General features: G+C 42.3%; 1 protein-coding gene across 4 annotated transcripts; it reads right to left on the reverse strand.

Annotated features, from left to right (window-relative positions):
- Positions 1 to 5,344: 5,344 nt before the first annotated feature.
- On the reverse strand, positions 5,345 to 24,134 carry ldb1b (LIM-domain binding 1b). Of its 4 annotated transcripts, none has more exons than XM_030771235.1 (11): positions 24,086 to 24,134; positions 11,968 to 12,070; positions 10,611 to 10,655; positions 10,033 to 10,108; positions 9,625 to 9,727; positions 9,262 to 9,434; positions 9,045 to 9,167; positions 8,210 to 8,293; positions 7,924 to 8,047; positions 7,500 to 7,648; positions 5,345 to 7,234 (listed from the first exon to the last, which is right to left on the reverse strand). In XM_030771235.1, the coding sequence occupies exons 1-11, from the start codon at positions 24,111 to 24,113 to the stop codon at positions 7,004 to 7,006; spliced, it is 1,239 nt and encodes a 412-aa protein (XP_030627095.1). In that variant the 5' UTR covers positions 24,114 to 24,134; the 3' UTR covers positions 5,345 to 7,003. The 4 variants fall into 4 exon arrangements, with proteins under 4 accessions (XP_030627095.1, XP_030627096.1, XP_030627094.1 ...); XM_030771236.1 differs by lacking the exon at positions 24,086 to 24,134 and adding an exon at positions 17,535 to 17,623; XM_030771234.1 differs by lacking the exon at positions 24,086 to 24,134 and adding an exon at positions 15,224 to 15,380.
- Positions 24,135 to 26,052: the final 1,918 nt, after the last annotated feature.

Below are 26,052 nucleotides of genomic sequence, written 5' to 3' on the forward strand. Positions count from 1 at the left end.
TCCTTGTTTAAGAAATTTGTATTATTTGAGGCTTCAGTGTCATTACTGAGCAGTGATTTGCTCACTAGACTGTTGGTAGCTTAACTGATTTTTCTTTTTCTTTTTCTTTTTTTCTTTTTTTTTTTTGGTGGAGGGGGTGTTCGGGTCCTTTGGGAAGGTGACAGGGCCAAAAGGCTTTATATGGGAGTTATAAACATCCATCCGGTGGTGTTCACCTTGACTTTGAATGTGTCAGGCCTCCTGTTGTTCATTTCACACTGCACTGCGAAAGTTCCACATCACCCACTCTTTCCCTTTGACACGTCGGCACCTGTTTGTTATGTCCGTCCCTCTTTGTCTGTGAAGTTCATTGTGCCTACTTTGTTTGCCTACTTTTGCCTGCTTTACTGACAATGTTGTCTACTGATGACTGTGATAAGAAAACCAGAGAACTGCTTTGAAAAGCATCTGTGTCAGTGGTAGTAATGTACCAGAGGCAACGTGAGCGTGAAAACAATGTTTCTTCTTTTCCCTGTAATCCCAAATTATTCCTCATACATTCATATTTAACGCTGATAAAAGGGATTAAAATTCACTGTTTCTATATCCTTCAAAAAGGTCATCCAATAAAAGCACAACGTATTCACGCTACTTACACAAACGCTATTTGCTGCGTAAGTGAAACCTCAACCAACGTGAACTATTCAACCGAGGTGGTTTGTCGCATAGACTCTATAGTAATGTGCGGATGGATATAAATATTTTCTGACTGATTAAAAAAGCCCAGAATATAAACGAAATACAGTAGTATACATAATGAGCATGGAGAACGTCACAAACTAATATATTTGCTTAAGTTTTCGTCTGGGTGGTACACTAGTTCATTAAAGCCCGCGTATTTCGGTGCAATGATGCACGTTGCCAGCAGAGGGCAGCTCGTCCTCGTAACGCACTCGTCTTAGATTGGTAGTTACAAAAGCTCGAATATACCTCATTGCTGTCGCCGGGTGCAGTGGCGTGCGCCTGTAATCCAAGCTACTGGGAGGCTGAGGCTGGCGGATCGTTTGAGCTTAGGGGTTCTGGGCTGTAGTGGACTATGTCGATCGGGTGTCCGCACTAAGTTCGGTATCGATATGGTGCTCCTGGGGGAGCTCGGGACTACCAGGTCGTCTAAGGAGGGGTGAACCGGCCCAGGTCGGAAACGGAGCAGGTCAAAGCCCCCGTGCCGATCAGTAGTGGGATCGCGCCTGTGAATAGACACTGCAGTGTAGCCTGAGCAATACAGCGGGACCCAGACTTTTTCACTTATTAATCTTTAAACATGTTAAATGTACAGTTAGGTAAATTTTGTTCGTAAATGAATGCCGTAATTTATGAAGTACTAAACTCAACAGTAAATTATACCGAATTTGGGGTTTCCATTCATTTCTATTCAAAAGGAACTGAGCATTTTCCATCTGTTTCCATCTGATGTTGGTACATTCACATAAAATGAACTGTCTGGTCAGTGAAAATCTCTATTTTGAGTTTCCTACACGTGGTATGACAGGTTTTGATCAATTCTGGACAGAGCGTTTTCTGTTTAGTACATCAGCGCAACTGTTTTGTCCAAAACAGTCCTGTCTTGATGTAGTAGTACAACACCGCCTCCCCATGGTATTAAAATGTAATTGCACCTGATTCGTTGAAAAACTCCAGAAGGAACAGGGGTGGGCGCTGTTGTCAGTGTGAATCTAAGGTCTCAGAGAATTTTGCCTAAAACTTTTTGTGGCATTTACGAGACTGGCTTTGCTTCAAATTTACCTCTAATTTTACACCTAATTCTAATTTAGGTTGGACTTCAAAGTTTCACATCTGCTTTCATTATCACAGACCTGTAGGTCAGTAAGACTATTCAGGATAGCAAGTACAATTATTCAGAAATTTTATGTAAAATTTTTCTATTATTAAGTATCATCATCTTAATCTAAATTTGGCTTACCACTCTGTCTTGCAACTATAATTGATAGAGAAATGTCATCTGATATTGCACTGAACATTTTTCATCAAGAAAGCTTTTTTCCATCTAACACAAGAAGTGCTGTCTCTAAATGTCAATGGCTCAGGCAGAGAGATCAAATTCACCCTTTTGAGAAAAGGACAGAGGAAACCAGCATGCTGAAATGGAAACTTTTATCTCTGTTTGGACTCTCTGAATATAAGGTGAGAGGCTGAGAGAGAGAGAGGGAGAGAGAGAGAGAAACAAATATTGACTGAGATCAGCAGCCTCTGTCCAGGTTCATATCTGTGCTTTAAGGATGTCATGCCTGACTTTTCTTAAGCATTGATAACAGGTTTTGAAGGATTAAAACTTTACCAAAAATCTAAACAAGCACTAGGGATTGCTCGCTGGGCTTTTTGTTTGCTTTGTTTGCTGCTCTCAGAACATTAACAAACAATTCAGTACAGAGAGGAAGAGGGACAAGGTGTGAGGAGTTCTTAAGGAAATAGAGAGAGAGAGAGAGAGAGAGAGAGAGAGACTGGTTGTAAGGGTTTGCAGGGTTTGGTCTGAACTTTAATCTAGGAGTTTTAAGGGTTATAAAGCAGGTTTAAAGGAACCTTGTGAATTTGTAACTGAAGCTCCAGATGGTAAGGACTGTCGGAAATGAACTGGAGTCTTAATGAAAGACAGAGAGAGACGAGTGGTAACAAACATTCACACAGCAACAACAGGTAAATCCATAGACTTATATGTCATCTTATTGTTCTTATTACTCCATTAAATACCTTGGCAGACAGCATATGAGATTATACTTATTTGTAGGTCTATTTGTCATAATGCTTTGATTGTCAGCGCAGCTTAGACGATGTCTGTATCTATTCAAGAACACAACAGCTGTAAACCTTCCCCTGGGAACTGATCTTGCACCCCTCTGTTCACTTGTCCAACCTCTGACCATACAGCTAGCCCCAGGGCTCCCACCTCCCTTCAGATACTTGTCCCTGGAACCCTGCAGAATCATCTGTTTCCAGAAGGTTCCAGTTACACACCAGCTGAGGCCAGATGGCTCTTTCAAACTTCTCTCTGAGGAAGAGCTGGATCCCCTCCAGCAGAAAAACCATCAGACAGAGCTAAGGGACAAGGGAGCCGTGTGCATGCTTTAGAAGGAATGAACAAATGGTGTGAAAGAAAGAATAAATGAATGAAGGAGAAAGAGTGTGAAGTAAGTGGTTAGAAATTAAAAGCAGGTGAGAGGAGAGGAGAAAGCAGAGGAAAAAAATATTTATGAATGAGATGTCTGTTGCCCTTGAGGTGCATGTGAAACAGTCATTAGACTGATCTATGATTTGTTTTGTAAATACAGGGAATAAAAGAACATACAGTTTCTTTTTAGCTGAGTGACTAATGAGTTTATTTGTTATATAGTTGATTGGTCAGTGCAAGAGATGTCGGTGAGCTATGTTCTGTAGACTCAAGCTGACACATTGGCCAGGAACCAACTCTTGACCGACTCTGTATTTCGGGAAATTGGTTTTGCCTTTCTGATACTCTGAGAGGAACTGAAAAGAGGTACTATCAGTGGCACAGGAAATTATCAATGATATGTTAAACTATACATTTTGCCTTTGCATAATATACAACGTAAATAGGGTTTCTAATGCAGTTACAGGGAGGGAGGGAGGGAGAGAGAGAGAGAGAGAGAGAGAGAGAGAGTAAGTGAAAGTGTGAACTTAATGACATCAGAGGACAACTTTCCCTCTTCCCAATGATTGTCAGCAGTAACGAGGAACTCAAACAGCCTTTTCAGTCTACCATCAGTCCCACATAAGAGTACAAATGCACAGAGATGGTCCACCACTGGGAACAGGCATCAGTGTCAGCAGCACCAGAACCCAGGAGACCTGGAGGTCAGGTCTGCAACCCTGAGGTCACAGAGAGTTCACACACATACAGGGTCATGTGCAGTCCTGGGGTGGTTACTCAAACAAAGTAATCCATTACAGATTATTAATTACTTCTCTCAAACTGTAATGGGATTACTTCACTCATTACTTCCTGGAAAAAGTAGTCATGCTACTCATTACTACTAAATTACTCCCCCAAAAAACCCATACAAACCTACAAAATGGAAAGTCCAAGGATAACAACCAGCAGTACCTTCAGTGCTTTACCAGTGGTTCAACAACACAGTAAATTTAAATGCACTAAATAGAAGTGTACTGTTCACCCTATTCATGTTTTGGGTTGTACCTCAGCTTTAGGGCCACAGTTCAGTTCGTATCACAGTTTGGGTTGAAAGAAAATTGTGCTGCGCTACACCCAGCATTGGGCATGCGTATAACTGAACATTTAAGGCTGAACTCAATGAGCTATAGGAAGAGTCATGGAGAAAGTAAGGTTGTTACAAAACGGTGTGAAGCACTGGTCAATATTTTATGGGGGAAAAAACCTTCACAATTCAAGGGGTGGTGAGATGTCATTCTTCACGAAAAAGATAGATTTGGTATTCATGTGGTTATTTAACTGCTGACATCAATGTCCATTCCAAGACCAGGCAACTAAAGCTGATTGCTATTGATTAAATCAATCAAATTCAGTGGACTTCAATAGCATGCTAATTACTCCCCCCCCCCCCCCCCCCCCACACACACACACACACTCTGTCTCTCTTTTTTCAAGAGAGGGTAAGAGCCAAATGGATCAAATCAAACAAGGGCTTCATCTTCATCACCATAATTCACTTCTCCTCTTGAGAGGGTATTGTTAAATCAGCATCCGTAAGCTCTGATGAATGGCATGGTTTGACAGACTCACTGTCTGATACACAATCAGTTGGTTGAATTTTGTGGAGATGCACAGGAGGTAAGGCATCTGTCTCCCTTTCCTTGATTTTCTATGTGAGTGGAAACCATGATGAAGATCTCAAACAAGATTCTCAAATCTGAAACGAAACGTAAATTTGATGTTTTTGCAAGAGATAGTGTGATAGAGTTTATCTTCATTTGGAAACAGCATTGAAAACACAATCATGAAGATACTCAGACACCCTGGTCCTATATATGGATGCCACAACTGACACAAGGTAATTAGATACTAGAATATCAAACCTCAGTTAGATGAGGTCCAGACATATTAATAATGTTATCAAAACACCCTGAAGTCCACGAAGCAGTCGACTGTAGTCCAACTCGCTACAGTCCATGAGCTTGATCGGTTGTTTGAAATACATATTTCGGTGTCATTTATAAACAAATAATTATTCTGAGCCACCTGGTTTAGCTGACAGGGAAAAAACAAAATGGTACTGTCATGCAAGAAAAACACGGACGATTTCATTTAAAGTGAAAATTCATTTTTTTTTATTGGTACCATACATTAATTTAATCAAGGGCAGAAACTAAGAGAAACAAACAAACAAACAAAAATAGATGTATCAAATGGGGTTTCTACAGGGTCTGCAGAGGAACAGGTCACAATTCAGTCTCATTTGCAAGTGCAAGGCTGAGAGAAATATTACAATTTGAAATTTACACTCATTACACTGGGCATGAGAATCAAAAAAAAAAAAAAGAAAAGAAAAGAAAGAAGTCGGTACATTATTTCCCACGGTGCCTCTGGATATACATATGATTCAGACAACTGTGAGGTGAATTACAGAGGTATTGTTTTTAGCAGTATATCAACTGAGAACCTATAATCTCCAGTGCTTTTGTGTATGAATTCTGTGAGGGTGTGTGTCTGTGAAAGGAGAAAGAATACATGCCGCACAAACTGTAATGTCAAACACTGGTGATGTGCTGATATTTCAAATAAAGCTTTATGACAACATAGTTCGATTGTGTGGTCTTTTAGATTCTACTGTTTCTGCCCAGCGTCAAGCTACTGATGCACAGAGACTCCAGGACGTGAATAAACAGCCCAGAAAATGAAAGATAAATACTGAGGATTCCAGGATGGAAAGGGAAAAAAAACATCTGCCTTCTTGTATGGTGACTGTACCCTTGATTTTAATCAGTTTTACACAAATGCATAAATTCAAGAGAGGGAAAGGAGGACGCTTGTGTTTTTTCTCTTTTTTTTTCTTCTTTTTTTTTTTTTTTACACATTAGATCAGGATGGCTTTAGGTAACTCTAAGGAAGAATACATTTCAATACAGTTATACAGAACTCTGCTACTACCTTAAATATACAAGCACAAGTTACACAAAAGAAATAAAAGCCCACACTAAATTACTCTCTTTTAAAAAATAATACAAACCAATATAATTTGAGGGTTGAGATTTAAAGGACCTTGAAGATCCCATAGCTCCTTGGTCTGTAGCTTTCAATGTCGGTAAAAAAAGAAAAAAATCAAATAAAAACATTCTAGGGAAATCGAGGCTGGTATAAAATGTGGATAAAACTTTTTTTTTTTTCCAAAATGCTGAGTTTTAAATGCTCTCTTTTCACCCTTAAAAGAACGAACCCTTCCCAACAATTGCACAGTGGGAGGAGGCCCACTAGGATCCATGTGGTCACTGATTTAATGAACTGAACTGTTTTTAAGAGGCAAAGAGAGACCTGCAGTATGTTCTTACGTACTGTCAGGTGACTACGTGTGGTACAGATTAGTGTTTTATGCCATCAACATTCGCACTGAGGACAAATTACCTCATAATTTACTGGATCTACAATCTCCACATCCTCAGAATGTTATTTACTTCATAAAACACCAACAAATATGTTTGTGACCATACTGACACAAATCCCAGTACAAGATATCCTCCACTGTTGCCCTGTGTGTAATATATCAAAGTTCTGGCTCTCACCTCTGGTCCAAAAACTTCATCTCTATCTCAGATCTGCTCTGCCTCACCCTAAGCCTCCACAAACATACTGAGACACAGGGACCAGAGGTGTGGGCCATTTTGTGAGCCTGGTTCTGTAGGTAGATGAGTGAGTCGCCCCTTTTTTTTTTTTTTTTTTCGCGACATGGCTACCACCGCCTCCTCCTTCCTTCAAAACCCCTCCCGACCCAAAGCCCTGTCCCTCCCGCCCTCAGTCTCACTGTGAGGCCTGCGAGGTGGGGTTGTCGCTCTTGCTCTCCTGGCTGGAGGGCGCTTTGTTGTTCCAGGGACTGTTGGCGCCCAGCGCGGGCGAGTTATTGAAGCTGTCTTCGTCGTCGATGCCGTTTGCAGCGTCGAACTGCGTGTTCTCCAGCCGTGTGATCAAACGCTCGTCCTCGTCCCCAAACTCCCCGCCCATCAGAGTGGGCTCTCCTACAACCATCACATCCTACACAGAGAAATCCAGAGATGACATCGTTATCTCTCTGAAGATGGCTAATGCAACTTGGGTTACTGATCAAGAAGGGAAATTAAAATATCTCTCATATTTATATAAAAATAAATAAACACATTGCATATATAAAGTGTATGTATAAACTGTCACAATTTTAATGGGGATAAACAATTAGAGGTGATATCTTTAGCCTTAGCTTGAAAACTTCTAAGTGATTCTTCCTGGCATGGGGCCGGTTCTGATATGGACAGGTACTCACGGGTACTTGGCTGGACAGAGGGAAGCTGCTTGCCGGGCTTTTCTTCTTGTTGTTGCTGTTATTGTTGGAAGCACCGCCTGCACTCATAGTGCTGCCACCCGACATCTTACGCTTCCGTCTCTTATTGGGCGCCTGCCTCGCCGGCTCCGCTACAGAAACACAAAGCGCGGGCCAACGTTAGGGCTCTGTATGAGCAGACCGGAGCAAATGACAGCATCGAAAGTCCAGACCCGGGCATCAAACAACATTACATACAGAATTCACATTTATAACACTGACACCTACAAAGAAACGGACGTAAAAATGCACTGCTTAAAGTCTCGTTTTCCATTCAGAAATTGGTTTTACTTGAAAAATACTGTTTGGATGTGTTGCTGTGTAAGACAAACAGGCTTTTCCAAATGTTTCTTGTGTACAGTCATACCTGGTGGAGCAACCATTCTCTGCCACTTCTGAAACAAACAGGTCTTGAGACAGTCCCTGGGGCTCAGGCTGTAAGTCTTATGCCTGGACATCAGCTCCTGCATGGGCTCCAATATAACACACAGCTACAGGGGGCGGGAGAGAGCAGAGGAGAGCACAGAGTTCATCAGTAACCACATGCTCTGCTAGTAAGCTTCAGACTTACGTTAAACTTTAAGATAACGAAACAGATGTTATTCAATGGTGATTAGGCAATTTCCATCCTCTGCAGAGGAGCGTGTACTTACTCGGAGGTAGTTGAGAGTGGAGTTCGAGAGGCCGCATCTCGTGATGTTCTTAGACAGCTGATCCAGCATCTGTGGATCCTGGGCCTGGGAGAACAATTGTTAATTAAATGATCAACTAAAACATCATGCTGACTTTAACAGGAAACAGGAGAACTATAAGAAATCTGAGTCCTGGGGTAGCAGTGGTTAGTAATGCACTTATAATAGTGCTTTAAACTTGATATACGGCTGAAGTGCAAAACACTCATTTCCCTGGCTGGAATGTGGTTGTTTTACGCTGTCCATATTGCAGTCTGAGATAAAGCATATTTATGTGCATCTGTGTGGCATATCATAACCTGCAAAGTCATTATGTGTCTGTCTATCTGAGTACGTATTCTCAAAACTGCTCTGGAGACCTGACTCTAATGGTGGCAGAAAAGGAGCACACGCGGTGTCTTACTGTATGAGACACACGTAATGGCAAGGACATGGATGAGCCTCGGACGTCTGTGTCACGTCATGCGTTTATGTGATCTCTGGGTAATTACAACCATACAGAAGGCACTGCCTAAGAGCGTTAGTGACCAAGTTCACTTATTTTAGTCTACCTTCGGACTGAACTTCTGACAAAGACGCCAGAGATGAAAATGAGTTTAACACCCTATGCTCACATATGCTCCTATATGAGACCTACACTTTGTGATCATATATATAGCCAGCTCCATCGCTGCTACGCAATGCTCTGAGGAAGTTTGCGCACACGTACAGGTTGACTAGGGCGTTGAGAGACAAGCTGTGTGTGGTAAGAGCAGGATGTTAAGTGCTTGCGTGTTTTTCATCGTACTGGACTCACATGCATGGCCAGGATACTGCGGGGGATGAGTTCTCTGTGTTGTCTGATGCTGAAATGCCACGTCTTTATCCGCATCATATCATCAAACATAAACTCCAGATACAGACGACCCTCCACACACACCTGAGCAGGAAAACCAAAGTTAGTTATAACGCGCACACGTAATTCTGTACATACACACGCACACACACGCACTCTTTTTCTATCTAGGACATACCTGTGTGAACATGGGTTTTCCATTTTGAGTGACCATCGTACACTGGTCACAGTCCAGAGACACAAAGTTATTGTGGAAGGACTCCTTAGGATGCTTCAGCACGTAGTACAATTCAGTGGCCCCCCCTTCAAATATACTCCGGAAATACCGTGGAATCAATGTCCTGCCAATCGCTAAGGAAGAAACAGACAAAACCTCTGTAAACAACACTCATAAATAATCACTCATAATGGAATTTAATTTTTAAAAAGGTCAATTTCCAACCACACGCAACACAGTGTAATAGTATTATAAATGTGTCATTAAAGTTATTAAAGTTATTAAAAAAAAAAAAACATCCTGAGGGTATTTGGTGTGTCTTACTGTAGCGTTTGGGGCCGTCCTCCAGGCAGAATGTGATTGTAAGCATGGCGTCATCCTCAAAAAACTCTGTGGTAAAGGCATCCCACCACACATTATCACACTCCTGGAGAGAGAGAGAGAGAAAGAGAGGAGAGAGAGAGAGAAAGAGAAGAAGAGAGAGAGAGAGAGAGAGAGAGAGAGAGAGGAAACACAAGATCTATGAGCAACTACCAATATAAAAGAAGCTGCACAGTCAGCAGTCTGACAGCCAGTGAACGACAGGGTTTTGAAGTAGCCATGAAGTACTATAGCAAAACCTATTAAATAAAAACCAGGAGAAACATGCAGGCTGGAACATTAAGTACACATTACACATATTTCTCAAAGATATCAAAGAATAGACTGGAGGATCTGGGATCAAACACTCACCTCTGACCAGCTCTGTAGCCGTTTGTTGAGCTCAAATATCCTGTAGTCTGTCTGGTTCCCATACGGTGTGTGTCTTCTAGAACACAAAACAGGAGCAAATATGTTCAGCATTATAACAAGCACAGAATGATTCACAAGGACTGCCAGTGCAATGCACACCTCAATCTCCTAAAGTCAATTTTACCAGCTCCAGAAATGGCAATGGTTTTTGAAAAATTTTACAAAAGGGTGACATCAAAATAGTGACTGTGTACATCTACATGTTAAGAGCACACAAAAAATAAAGTTTTTTTTCAAAGACAAAATTGCGAACAAGAACCGGTAGAGCTTAGGTACAGAAGCGGACTGAGATGACTGAGGTATGAACTTAAATCATATTGTTCTGGTACAGAAGCAGACTGAGGTGTGAGGTTAAATGATACTGTTCTGGTACAGAAGCAGACTGAGGTGTGAGGTTAAATGATACTGTTCTGGTACAGAAGCAGACTGAGGTATGAGGTTAAATCATATTGTTCTGGTACAGAAGTGGACTGAGGTCTAAGGTTAAATGATACTGCTCTGGTGAAGGTCTGACTTACCCTATGCCTGGCTCCAAGTATGTGGGGGGATACATGGGCGTTGGGCTACAGAGAGAATAAGAGAAACACAAAGAGAGAATAAGAGAAACACACAGAGAGAATAAGAGAAACAGAAAGAGAGAATAAGAGAAACACACAGAGAGAATAAGAGAAACACACAGAGAGAATAAGAGAAACACACACAGCTGTAATGTGACATAACCATTCACTGGCATTTCAGCTCTAATGTAAGACATCAAAACAACAAACAACATTCTCCATGACTGATGAGATGGATAAACACTGCAAAACACTCCACATTTTGTAAATCTTAAAAAAAAAAAAAAAAATCAGATGAATTCTATACATATGCCTTTGTGCCTACAAAAATCGATCGATACACAATTAAAAAAAGATTGCATGGATGTTCACACAAAGACAGAGATTATTTTGCTGTTCTCTACCTAACTGGACCTCACACAATACTAATATTTAAAAAGTATGACTCTGTTTTAATTTCAGTGCAAACCCTAATTCTAAACAGAAACATGAACGTAAGTGTCATGGGAGTGAATATGTATTCTGCAGAACACCCATAAACAGGTTTTATCAGTCAGGGGCAGGTTTTGTAAGTCTCCCTCCTACTTTCCCACTGTGGGCAATAGTGTTGACAGGAAGAGGATCTTTTTTTTTTCCCCCTCTGGATATTTTTTCTTATCTCTTGGAGACAGTGAAAGCATCCAGAACAATTTCACTGTCCTTCTCCCATAAGCTTAAGCCTTTCCCTAAGCCTAGCCAATCAGCAGAGAGAGGGATACAGGTTTTAGTGTGACACCTCCCATTTACAACCACACAGATCCATCAATCAACCTCCAGGCGCCAAACAAGGACTTCCTGCTTTCTTTATCTCCACAAAGGAACCAAGCAGTAAATGCTGACTCAGCGAGACAAAGACAAACACATACAGAGCAACCATTTGCAGTCCATGTTTTCTCACCCTAGTCTGACTGCCTATGAGTTCTGTCAGTGAAGCCTCTGCACATTCCCGCTAACCTGTGATCCTTTACCATCTTCTTTCACCAATCCTGTTGCTTTGGATTACGACGTTTACTCACCCAGTAAGACATGTACATCATATATAGATCACATTAAAGGAAAGGCTTCTTGTTTTCTACTGCTGTACTGATACTAATGTTCTCTCGAAATGCTTTTGTTATGTGACGCCGGTAATAAGCTACGAGGCTAAGACGCTCTATGTCTGAGAACATGAACAATGTAGTGAAATTACCCTTTACTCATAACTGACATAGGAAAAGGGGATGAGAGTCAGACAGAAAGAGCGATGGAAAGAGAGGAATGGAATTAGAAAGGGACTCACCCCACGTCTCTGTCCAGCATGGTGCCGGGGTGGAAAGGGGGGAAGGCGCTGCCGTTGGGGGGCTCCTTTGGGGAGTACAGCTTGAATGACTTGGAGGAACAGCCTGAGAGAGAGAAACACAGAATCAGAAAATGTGCTGTACAAACAAGCAACCCCACCACTTCACCCTGCCACCAGTGTCTGACACAAACTCGCCTAGGAGAGATCAGAAAGTTTCTTTTGCAACGTTTATGTGTTTGTACTCATGCATTTTAAACAGTGTTGATCTGCTTTCCCTGAGAAGTCTTTCTCTGTGTATGTATGTGTGTGTGTGTGTGTGTGTGTGTGGATGGGGGCAGGGCAGTACAGTCTGCCCTCGTTTCTTTCGACTGCACATCCTTTTAGGGTCAGGTCTAGTGTGGAACTCTCCGTCATCCTCAAACGACACCCTCTATAAAACACTACTGTGACTGGGGTGGGGGCGGGGGGGAGCCTGACACACCCCTCTACCACTCTATCCCGCCAATTAAACAGATCCACTGCAAGATGCATTCAGCCAAGACGGGGTCACGACCCCTGTCGTCGCAGAAACAACTCCGCCCTAATAATGGTTGGCCGGCCCGTCTAGAAAGCATATCTGAGACGTGTCAACCTCTACGGCCTGTCATAAAGGAGAGCTCAGTATTCAGTTCAGTATCTCAAAAGACATTTCAGCTCACTGTGTCACTCACAAAGTGTGTATCCAACATTTCAATTAGTTGAACTTCATCTGAGCTTTGCAAAACTGTACAGCATTGATACTGCAAAAATCTCCCTTCTTTTACTTGGTTATCCTATCAACCCATTCTGTGGATGCTTCATATTCAGCAACAAATGAGTAGCTAGATCTAAGTATGTGTCTTAGAGGGTCAGGTCACCTCTACATTAGATTCGGGGTAATGAATCAAAGCCTCATTCTTATCCCACACTGCCCCATCATACTGCTCTCCTCCCACTGCTACATCCGTACGTCCAACATCCAGTGTCTTCACTGATTAACCTTCAGTCGCAAGCCCCGCTCCTTATGACAACAATAAATTACAGCGACACATACCAGCCACTGACAGACAATGGCCCACGCTATGTATCAAACTGTAGCTTTGTGAGACAGTTTGGCTGTGTTAGATATGTATGAAGACAATACATAGAGGACGTTACTCATGACCTTCACATCTCCCAAAAAAACATCTGGACACTGGCCACCATTCATCAGTCGAGAGAGAGAGAGAGAGAGAGAGAGAGAGAGAGAGAGAGGGGGATTTGAGGGGAAAATAGAGAAGAAAGAAAATCTTGACTTTTTGTTTGATACTAAGTCCTGTCTAAAGGGCTACAGACACAATCACAGAAGAATTCCTCCTTCTTTCACATACACACACACACACACACACACACACACAAACAAACAGCGAGCAGCTCTTCCACCATCGCTGCGTGGCCTTCATGAAACATTTATCTCACAGACTCAAAGCATTAAATATTCACTGCGGATGACACTGGACACAGTGACGGTCCTGTCAAATGTCACCTCGCTGCTTGGAGCAGAGCAGATGAGCCAACCAAAACAGCCACATATCAACTTTATACTCAATCAAGACTGGTGCTACCTAATGTAAAACACACCTGCCAAACATTTTGATTTAACAAACCTGAAAAAAACATCACCTTAATGCCAGAATCAAAATAGATTTTCGGAGACATGGTAGAATTATTTTCATTCTGAGCAAGGGGTGATATGTTGTGAAAAGGCTGTTCAACACCGCATTACGAACAAGACAAATAAATAAATAGATAAATAAATAAATAAGTACCCAAACAATGGTCCATTAGATCTTAAGAGCATACCATTAACAGGGATTGCTCAGTTTGTGGTTAATGACTGTCTGTCTAAATCAAATCAGGCAGCAAACTCTAACTTCCTGTGCAGTAAATTGCTTTCTTGAAAAGAGCATTCCCCACTCTCTCACACACACAAACACATACACACACCACTTCCTAATAAACACTAAAATATGGTGGTAATCTAATTTACGGTCGGATGTGCTATGTGATCAGTGCATAATCCATAAGAAGCAAATGGATGAGACGGATCCATCTTACCAGCTACACTGTGTTTATTGTGCTGTAATTCGCACCACGGTGTGTTTGTCGAATAACGTTTGTGTTAATGTCTCATTTGAAAAAGAAGAAAAAAAACTTAAGCATCAAGTGCAGATCACCAATGTACAAGTGACCACTGTTCTAACCGAGCACTGAAGATGGACACTGGTATAGTGCGATAGCAGCCTGATAACTGGCATGTGTAGAAAAAACACAGTAATAAAATACAAATTACTCTTTCTAGTCACACAATCAGCTTCATCATAATACATCGTCATAAATGCTACTACTGCAGAGGGCACAAAACAAACTGTAGAGAGAGTAATCAATAAAAGCAGTTGCTAACGACGTGGACAACTAGATGTCAAAAGTGAATTGATTTGTTCCTTAGCTAGCAGGATAACTTTGAAATTCTAACTTTTGAAAAAATATGAAATGTCACTTTATTTAATGTTTCGTGCTTCAAGCTTATAAATAAAAAAAGAAAACTGTTCAGAAGTGTGAAGTTTAGTCTAGTCACAAGACAAACCTCACACTGTCCAGATAGCTGCATAATTGTGACCAGCTAGGTTAGGTTAACTTACGCTAATAGCAACAATGTCATTGCAGCAGTACCTCAGAAGGCTAACGTTAGGAAATGTTTACTTGGGTAGGTAGGTTAAATAGCACATCGACTAGAGACTAAAATATCAGCAAACTATTTCAACGAGCTTCATTAAGTAATTTAACCTTACTTCAGCGAATGCAAATAAACGATACATATAAAACTAGGCCCAAGAGCAATCGCCAGCTAGCATTACATCCCCTCTTTTATTGGCAGAAAGCTAAGGCTGCTTGAAAGCTAGCATTTCAGTTAGCCATAATAAACCCCGAAATAAAACAGTTGAACGGAGCACAAAAATATAAAGGTAGCATAATCATGAAATTAAGCAACACAGTTAATGATTTCCGCGTGCAATATGAAACAGCAACCTTCTTTTACCTGTAAAAACTGCTTTCAGAAATTTGTGTTTACAGATCCACTAAGAGTCGACCGTATAGCACGCTCTTTACGTAGCTGCCCTGAGTACGGTGGCTGGCTGGTGGTTGGGTAATATGAAACGATTTCAAACGTCCCACATAATAATATATAAAACCTTACGATTGAAAAGACGGCACGTAAAGCAGTCCGTTGAAGTTATATTAATACAAGGCCCTCTCCAGAGGCGAAAGCCCGCTGTGGTCCTGCGAACAGACCCCGTTAAGCCCTTTGTTTCCAGGGCAGGCATGAACAATAGCTGTAGGCCCTCCTCCTGCTCCGTGTATCACCCCCCTCTTTTCCCCACTCTCTCCTCACCTCTATCTACAGAATAAAACCGTTTGAGAGAGTGAGAGAACATAGCTCACCGCCTTCCACGCACCCTCCCCCCCTTGTAAGGTTGTTTGCTAAGCAGATTTCACATCTCTACTAGCCATCATAATCGACACATATGGACACTGACAATCACGGAACTAGAAAACGAACAAGAAATCAGTTTCCACGTTAAACGGTGCACGATAATGCTGACGTTGATAGAATAATGTATCCGATACCGTTATCCTATGGTCGACAGAAAGACACAATTAATACGCATAATTTGAAAATCTTATCCTTAAAAATATTAAAACGACGGACACACACACACACACACATATGTGTGTGTGTGTGTATATATATATATATGCACATACACACAACAGATTCGGAATTAATAATCTTATCGGTTAAACTAATTTCTGGATAACTGAATAGGTCAAGATTCCAATCAATAGCATTCCATGGACGAAGACATTTGAAGAGATTATGGTTATCAACCTTGTCTAAACAAATCGATAATTCAATTACACATGCAAACATCTCAATTGCATTACTTCGTAGCTCTATAGTCTTCATCTACCCGGTCTCCGATAAATGACAATTATGCAGCTGGTGGTTTGAAATGATCAGTCTCGACTAAATCGATAAAAAGACATTCAATGTCACAGCAAACTATGGGCGCGACTCTCGGGACGTTCTGCACATCTTACTTATGACATTTGTACTGTTTTTAGCGTTCTAGTAACTTCGAGTACAGTTCCACCTAAAGAAGGTATCAGTCAACATCAGTGTCTCTGTACGCATTCATTTTAATGCTAACAACTGGTGGTCGTATTAGAGGCATCAGGAAGACCTCTGGTGTTTCTTCAGGACAATAACAGAGCTGTATTAGAATACATATTAACCCTGAATTTAAACCCTCAGTCCACACAGCCCTCTACTCTAGTAAACAACACCAACACATAAACCAGTGGAAAAACATTTGTGTTGCACACTAAAGATACAATGAGAATATTTTTGTTCATATGGTTGCCTCTTACTGGTAGGCTATTTGCTTACTCGAGTGTGTGTGTGTGTGTGTGTGTGTGTGTCTGTGTCTGTGTTTCCATATGTGTCTGTGTGCAAGTGCACATATCAGCATTTGTTTACGACAAATCCAAAGTGCTCCATCTCTAAGCCTGATCTTGTGCCCTCCCTCCTACTCATTATCACCATGGAAACACAGTCAATGGTGTTGTTATAGTGGTGAGGGGCTGCAATGGCCCACTGAAATGGTACATGAGGGTTAATCCCCTCATGTGTGTGGGGGTCAGTCATAGTCCGGGGATTTGAGCTGTCATAGTATGGAATGGCAGGGAAGCCTTATCTACAGTGCCTCAGCAGCTCTCTCTCTCTCTCTCCCTCTCCCCCCCCTCTCTCTCTCTCTCTCTCCCTCTCTCTCTCTCTCTCTCTGTGCCCTCACCATGTGGACAGGAGAGCTGCTTCAAGCTGTTCCAATGTGCAGCCATGAGTTCAATTTGTCTTTAATATTTTGCATTTTACGGGTTAAGGAATGTCGACCGAGGCTCGATCAGCATTTACAAGCAACCAAAAGCAGTCAAAACAGCAGCCTCAGCTGTGATATATTTTGAAGATTTATTTACAAATGTAACACAAAGGGAGACGCACAAGCCAAGAAGCTTGTGTTTTGACTAAATCAACTAAATCAAATGTCTGAGCCTTTTCTTAGGAAAGAGGTACACTGCATAGTATCTTATGATGGCTAATCTACTATCTATATGACTGTGACCATGGTAGTCTATTACAGTAACCAGTACCTCAGTTTTACATAATATCTGATGGTTAATGTACAGTGCAGCCCAGCTGTGCCGCTCTGAGTCTGTGCCCTTTTTGATTTAATTATAGACAAAACAATCTCCAGAAAGCAACAGAAAACACCTTTTAGCTAGAAACACCACGCAGACCGAGCCTCGGGTCACAGAACGGTTCTGAATTCAAAAATGTCACAACTGAAAACCTGTTTCACATGCAGAAAGTCAATAGCGTGTGACAGAGCTGGAAAGACAGCGGGACGACAAGAAAAAGAGCGAAACAAACAAAAAGGAGTATTCCAAACCTGCCGTCTCCAGCTGGTCAGCCATGGCAGCAAAGCTGAAGTTCTAGACCAAACTACAAATGCATGTGTGGTGGTCCCTTCTCTCTTTATCTCCCGCGGTCCACACACACGCGCTCACTCTCTCTCTCTCTCTCTAAAGACTTGTGGATATCTGTGCTCCCCAGGCTTTGGGGTGAGGGGGCGTAGTTTTAAAGTTCGGGGACTTGATGGCTCTTACACCATCTCTGCTTGCTCATCAACAGGAAACCATGATGAGGCCCACATCTGTCACAGTTCTGATAAGAGTCCCTTGTATAGGCCCACCCCCTCTGTCCATTTCGCTCTCCCTCCACGACTGTACTGACTCTATATACACATCTCCTGCCTACACATGTAAGGCTCTGATTTTGAATTCTGTCACAGCTAAAATAGCCTCCATCCCAAATACACTAGGAACTGTTTGTGACATGCACACTGCCTGCTGGTGTTGTAATAACAAATTTACAATGATCTTTATGTTAAGTTCCAAATATTGACATCATTGAGCTCAACCTTGCATAGACTGAATGCGGTTTGAACCTAATGCTATACGATCAAAGGAAACTGTCAATTTGGTCATCATTTGACCGTGACCTTTGTGCAAACACTTGAACGCTACACCATAAATTTTACACCATACATTTTTTGAAACATGATTTGTGTTTGAAAATACTTTGGAAACATTTGAGAGTGCTACAGTGTTATTATATAACGAATACAGATTTTCTTCATAGTTGTGTTCTTTCAAATACTGTAAATGTGTAACACAGAGGGAGGCAAAGCTCCTCCCATCTCCTATGACATGAAGAAAGGGTGGGACATTATAGGGATTGACAGTTTACACACTGGGTCATGCATTTCTGCAGCAGGTTATTATGTCTCAGATTAGTGCTGCTTTGATGTTCTAATGACAGGGCTTGCTTTAAGATCTGTTCAGCTGGCAAAAGCATACGGAGATAAAGCTACTCCATTGTCATTTGTGCATTAATCACCCCCGCCACCGTGATGTTTTAAACATTGTGAAGTCATTTAAGAGCTCTTTTGAAATAGTTGTGTCACAGCCAATTAACATGACCATCAACAGCACCATCTAGTGGTGAGAAGTTGAAAGCAGCTGGTGCTGTGATTCAGCCTTACAAATTTCAAACATGCTTGATCCTCAATCTGAATCAATCAATAAAAGTAGCGAAGAAAACTTACGAAACAAAAAATACCCCTTTATCTGACATACAAGTACTATTATAAATACCTCACATAAATATAATAAAATTCAATAGGGATATTAAAATTACATATTAACAAACTGTGTAATTATTATTATGACGTAAAGTGCCTTATTTTTTATGACTGTATTTTGGAAGGTAATTACTGAGTGTTATTTGAAAAAAAGTTCTGGTTATTAAGATGCATTCAGCGTACAAATATAAGTGCAGGATTTGCTGCTTTAGGCATCAGTTTAGAGGGTGTAAAGCAAAAACTCATAACCTGCTCATATCCTGTAATGATCCATTAGTGCTTTAGTACACACCAGTGTTGTGCACTTCGATATTTTAATGTGTTGTTTGTAATTAAAAGTGTATTTCCAAAATGCTAATGCCAGACACTGTCAGCATTGTAAAAGTGGAGAGAAATAATGAGGCAGGTTTATTGTTTCAGAGTCTGAGAATCATTCTCTGTTACTTGGGGTTTCTAGCTGTAAAACATTATGGGAGGATTACGGGAGCTAAGCATATCCTAAATTAGAATGTAATGTCAATACAGTGGCTATATTATGTTAATAAAGCACAGAGGTTGAGCGTCTAGTTCTAACCACGGTTAAATGATTAATGGAAATAACCCAGTAATAATCATATATTGTATGTATTGTCACATTCTAATGCCATGTTGATAAGAATTAACCAACAGATAAAACCTACACTCTTCTCAAATGCATTCATTAATTTATAGAATAATGTAGTTGTATTCTACGGCAGAAAACTCTCATTACTGATAATCCCCTCTTCTTTTTTTTTTTTTTTACCATAGAGCATAACCACTGCAATGGGACATGTCTGCGTAACCTCCTCTCTCACTCCCTCTGTGCTTCTCTGCCTCAGGGCTGATGGGAATATGACATTGCCCTGATGCTCAGTCAGTTCTCTGCTCAGGAAGCCATTTTGTTTCAGATCTGTGGCTGCTAAGAGACAGGTCTGATCTGCAGAGACAGGGAGGTTCCAAACGGGCAAAGACAGATCAGTCTGCCTGCCGAACCCAGAGAAACACTCAGGCTAAGTGAGCTTTATCTCTCTCTCTCGCTCTCTCTCTCTCTCTTTCTCTCTCTCTCTCTCTCTCGCTCTCTCTCTCTCTCTCTCTCTCTCTCTCTCACTGTCCTCTTCCTTCTGCTCTCCTGTGCTCTCTCATTCTCTCCCTATCATCTCTTTTCTCACTCTCACTCCTTTTTGCTGTCCCTCTCTCTGTCTGTTGTGTTTGCTCACTCTTCCCAATTTCCCTTTACTCTCCTTTTTCTTTTCAGCTTCCCTCTCACAAATATCCTTTGACTATATTTTTCCCCACTCTCTCTCTCTCTCTCTCTCTCTCTCTCTCTCTCTCTCTCTCTCTCTAACTGAAACACACCCTGCTCCGTGCCTGTGGTTGAGTAACCCTGTTCTCTTCAGGCTTTGTGTGTATGGTTGCCATTTTAGCGCACTGCTTTAAGTGATTTTCCTCTAATCAAGGGCATCATGTGACTCTCTGCATGAGGAGGCACAGACCTCTCCTGATACTGAATGAGAGAGAGCATGAACAAGGGAACTCAGAGGGAGGGAATGAGAGAGAGGGAGGGAGGGAGGGAGAGAGAGAGAGCGAATGAGGGAGATAGAGGAAGGGGGAAAGGGCGGGAGGGGACCAGAGAAGCAGTGAGAAGAAAAGGGAGGGAGGGCTTGTGAAGGAAAAGGGCGAGGGGAATGGAAAAATGGAGGAGATGCTCAGAGAGACAGAAAGAGAAAGAGTGAAAAAAGGATATAGGGCAAGGCGTTTGGAGGATGAAGGAGAGAATAGGATGCAGCGATTGGAGGGTCTTCAACAATGGAGCACATCAGCCTGCCCCTCTAATAAAATAACTCAGCCATGTTTAATGACTGGACAGGCCAAATTAGATATCCACAGCACGGGACACATATAGGCTATCCACATCATGCCTCACATAGGCTATCCACATGTTTAGATGCATGACAGTGTTATATCTCATTCACTCACACACACATTCACACACACACATACACCTACACATATGAACTTGAAACTCAGACCGAAACACATGAACTTAGAGTTCAGACCACACAAGAAGTGGGAGGTCCTGACTGTTCAACATCACAGAGGAATGTAAACAGACTGGGTCCAGACAGAGCATGCTCCTTGAGTCCCCGAACACACACATACATACACACACACACACACTCACTATTCCATGACCACACGCCATGAATCATAAACAGTATCTGACTGAGCATACACATACACCACACATACACGCACATACACGTGCACACACACACACAGAAAGAGAGAACAGTCTCCCTCCACAGTATCAATCACATACAAGCTTTGTAGCCTGAGACCAACCACAGCCACCTGACAGTCAAAGGATGACAGAACACCAACTATGCAAAGACACAAACACAAACTATACTGACACTAGGCAACCCCAGCAAACCACATAGCTTTAAATGACACAGTCGAGCCCAGAACAAACAAATCAGATAAACCAACTAATAAGAGTCTGAATCCATTCATCCATCTATTTTAAAAAGAGAAAAATGGATTTCAAGTTTAACATAAATGTATCCGTGATACTCTCAGTTCGTATTAAAAATGTTAACCAAAGGCACTTACTGTCAGTGGGTAAGTGGGTCTGTGTCCTATTTTAAACCCAGTTTGGCTTTTGGCTTCTATATGAAAAACATTCAACAGATTCATATTCCCTAGCTGATACTCTGTCACGTTCTGTGCTTTCTAAAGGACTGTAAATCCTATCTGGCGTAATTCTAGTTGAGATCATATGTGTAAGAAATTCATTGAGACACTGACAGAGTTCATAATCCTCTGAGAAATGAAGAAAATGAGGAAAACTCTAGTAAACATGGTAAAAAAAAAAAAAAAAATTGTCAAGCTCTGGTGTAATGAGAAATGGATGTTTAAAGTATGCCTGATATTTTATTTTCTCAGTTTCTGTTTCTCGCTGTCATTCTCCAGAAAAAAAGAAAAGGAAACAAAAAAAAGGAGGGCTGTGGAAAGTGGAAATTTCCGTGACCTCTCTCTGTAAGTATGTAATGATTTGATTTGAGAGAAAAAATATATATATATTGCCCTCTGCCTAGTGCTGTATGTGGCATCAGCACATCGTCTGGATGAACCCTGACGCCACAAAAAAAAAAAAAAAAAAAACACCACCATGATGAGACAGCACCCTAATCTGGACACTGTTTACCCTCTTTGGTACTTGGCCTTCCACCCTCTCTCTCTCTCTCTCTCTCTCTCTCTCTCTCTCTCTCTTTGCCTTTCTCTCTCTCTCTCTCTCTAGGACTACCTCTGTAAATACACCTCCGGTGGGTAGAAAGGAGAGAGGGTGCTGAGGCGTTTAATGGGCTGTCGTGAGGGGCACTCTCTCCCTGGCCCATGAGCCTGGGCAGCAGAGCGAGGCTTTGGGCTGAGTCAGCTGTGAAATTACATCCACCCTCTACTCCTTAACTACACCCTCCCTACACTCAGCCAACACAAATAAAAATTGTCCCTGCACATAGCAAGGGCCTCTGCTTCTGCTGAAGTTACACCTATGAGTCCAGCGTGATCTGGAGGGAATTTCTGCTTTGTTACATTGTAATTCAACAGCAGTACATATTTATTACCCAAACAGTCACTGAAGTTGTTGAAGAGACAGCAAACGTTGTATAGATATGTACGATATAGACGCATTTCATCATGAAATCACAGATTGTGTAATTAATCATGTGACAGCGAAGGCCTGCGTGACATCAAATGATAAAAAGAAAAAAAAAGCCAACCATGCCCTGGTCACAGAGTTCACATTTTTACAGTGTCCATTTATGTGAAAGGTGAACAGCGTCTACTAAGAATTGCATGCAATGTACTGCTGAGACTTCCATGTGAACAGTGAACAACCACAGAGCCTTATTGAAACCACAATGAAATGAAACACTCATAACCATCACAGATCTGGATGGTGGCCCATGAGAACCTTACCAGTTCATGCTCACTGCGAGAGGAGGGTCATTTCAGTATACTACTCTATTTAGAAGAAATATAACATCATTAATATAAACACCCATCCACCCCAAATGTATAGATTTGTGTTGTCCATATTATTCAAACAGTTTCCTAGACTGACTTTGAACAAAAAAAACCCCAAAGAAACTGATAGTTATTGACAGTTCCAAATGGCTAAAAAGTTCTCACTTTGCTTGACTGCTTTATCCAAACACAGAGGTTTAGTTAGGATTTCACTTATGTGAGGTGCAAGAATAAGCATGAGAAGAAGATTCATAAGACTTCATTGTACAACCAGGGGGGTTTTGAAACAACCACCTGGAGAGATTTGTTTTCAAATGTAGCTCGACTTTCAGACACTTGTTGATCTAATCCAATTCTAAACACATTTATCGTCTCACACCTCAGTTTCACCCTGTGACAACGACTTGCATGAGCACACACACACACACACACACACACACACACACACATGCAAACTTATAAACTGATAACAATGTGTTATACTAATCTGAAATACTTGGAAATGAATAGACACAGAGCACAGATGAAGCGATCTTGTCAGACCCGTCTTTCTTTCTCACGTCCAGGTTCTGTGGGGTGCCCTGAGCTGCCAGGCCAACTCACAGTGACCTTTGCCCTCTTATCTTGTTTTGATTGGAAAAAAAATAACACAGAGAAATTAAATGTCCCAATCTGGAAAATCCGCATTCCAAAATCCACTCAAAAAAAAAAAAAAAAAGCCTTTTAGCCTCAAGCATCTCTTCAACTGTTTTCATATTTTAAAACTAGCAACGCAAAAAAAAAAAATCCCCCGTTTCCCTTCCCCAGCTTGTTTGGTATCTAGGCCACACTGATCAACAACAAGAGCTAGGACATGAAGGCAGCTAACATTGGCAATGCAGTCCTTTGCCATGAGTGTCACCAATGCAAACCAGCTGTGTGGGAAAATTAAAAACACAGCTCAAACTCTTCCATTCTCTCTCTCTCTCTCTCTCTGTCTCTGTGCACAGCTGCTTTTCTCCACTCCACAACAGCAACAGCGACAATTTCCAAAAAAAAAAAAAATAAGAAGTCCAAGAAAACCACACCACTTTGCAGCACAACAAGGGAAGCCATGTTTCACAAACATGTTTGTATCCTCTGTACCTTCCCATATGTCATTGCAAGAAAAACCCTTGGGCCCTGGGCCACCTTCTTATGCCACAGCCACGCTCTTGACAACACTCGCGGCGACCGACTGTAGTCACGGCGACAGCTTCAGCCCTTACCTGGACACGCACAGCCTCCCACGGACATCTTCTCACATGTCTGGTCCCGCTACAGCTCAGAACAGAATGGTGGAACGCTGGCGTTCCCTTTCTCCTCTCCTCTCTCTCTCTCTCTCTCTCTCTCTCTCTCTTTCTCCCTTGCTCTATCCGTTGCTGCCTCTGCTACTCACATGGGTGTCTGTTTTCCACACGTCCACGCACACACACACACATACACATGCACTCTCTCTCTCACACACGCACGCACACACACAAACGTCAGGCAAGAGTGAGGGATAAAGAGAGGGAGGGAGGCAAAGAGAGAGAGAGAGAGAAAGAGAGCAGAGAAAAACAGAGAGAAAGAAAGCACAAAAGAGAGAAAAAGAAAGGTTAAAAAGGAAGGAGAGCACAAAGGAATGAGAGCGCAGAGAGAGAGGAGTGGAGAGCGAAGAGTTGTGATCTTGCTGCTGCTGCCTAGACTGCCCTCTTACTCATTAGTGTGCAGATAGCAATGCAGGTGGGAGGGGAGAACGTGAGAGCGAGAGACAGAGGGGGACGGAGAGAAGGACTGATTATGTGTGTTAGAGTGAGAGCGAGAGAGAGAGAGAGAGAGAGAGAGAGAGAGAGAGGGAGTGAAGGAGGGAAAGGGAGAGAGAGAGTGAGAGAGAGAGAGAGAGGAGAGCGAGAGAGAGAGAGAAAGAGAGAGAGAGAGAGAGAGAGAGAGAGAGAGAGGGCTGTCAAAGTGACCTGAGAAGCAGATTTCAGAGAATAACAACCATGTCATGTGGGTTCCTTTTTTTCCTTTTAAAGATGTACAGGCTGTTTTTCTGCTCTCACTCTGTCTCTCTCTCTCTCTCTCTCTCTCTCTCTCTCGCTCTCCTCTGTGCTCTCTGTGCGATGCTGTGCTGTGCTGTGCTGTGCCAGATGAACAGCGTCAGCGGGGAGTCTGGTGGCAGGCTTCGCGAGGGCGGGGGGAAAAGGGGAGGGCGGTGTGGGGGGTGGGGGGGGGGGGGGGGGTGGTGTCTGAGTGGCTCGTTACCGTTGACAACCATCCACTGTAAGGGAGGGGGGGAGAAAGGGTCATTTGACGATGCTGAGCCCAGTCCACTCTCAGTAGTCTATCACTCTCTCTCTCTCTCCCCCTCTCTCATCCATTTTTGTCCCTCTATCACTTTCCCTCCCCTCCTCACTCTTCATCGTTCTTTACCCCCCCCCCCCCCTCCATCTTTCTCTCTGCCCACACACTGCTCTTTGCACTGTTCATCCTATGCCTCTCTTTCTGTCTTTCTCTCTCTCCCTCTCTCCCTCTCTCTCTCTGTCTCTCTCTCTGCAGAACTGTTGTGTAAGAGAGTGACAGGCTGGATGGATGAAAGAGGAAAGAAGCCACCTGGAGTAGAGTTGCCAGAGAGCAGGTTGTTCTTTATGAAATGAAACATGTGAAAAGGTGCAAACAGAGTGTGATAAAGGTTGGAGTTTTCCGTTCATCCGACCGACCCTGACCTGACCCTGCCACACCCCTCCAGTCCCCCTTTATCCACTGGACAGATTTAATTTTCTAGAACATACCCCTTCCCCTTGCCTTACTCTGTCATTTTCTTTGCTCTGTCTCTCTCTCTCTCTCTCTCTCTCTCTTTTCTTCTCATCCAAAACCTCCCATCCCCGAATTTGGCCCCAAACTGATGGGTCAGCCCCTTTCTTGGCAATGGGCCCTTCTAAGAGTAGCTCTCTCACTCTCTCTCTCTTCCTCTCTCTCTCTCTCTCTCTCTCTCTCACACACACATACACACACACACACACACACACACGCATTCACTGTGGTCCTAGAGAAGATAAAAGCCCATTTATTGCTTTCTGGACTGGACAATGAGTTTTGAATATCACAGTGATATTACATCTATACAAGCAGACTCATCAAAATATAGTATACATTCACAGTAAGTGACCATGCACTAAAAGTCAACTCAGTCATGTCAAGATCAAGTCAAAAT

This window comes from Chanos chanos, chromosome 4 (assembly GCF_902362185.1).
Source record: "Chanos chanos chromosome 4, fChaCha1.1, whole genome shotgun sequence".
Taxonomy (NCBI): domain Eukaryota; kingdom Metazoa; phylum Chordata; class Actinopteri; order Gonorynchiformes; family Chanidae; genus Chanos; species Chanos chanos.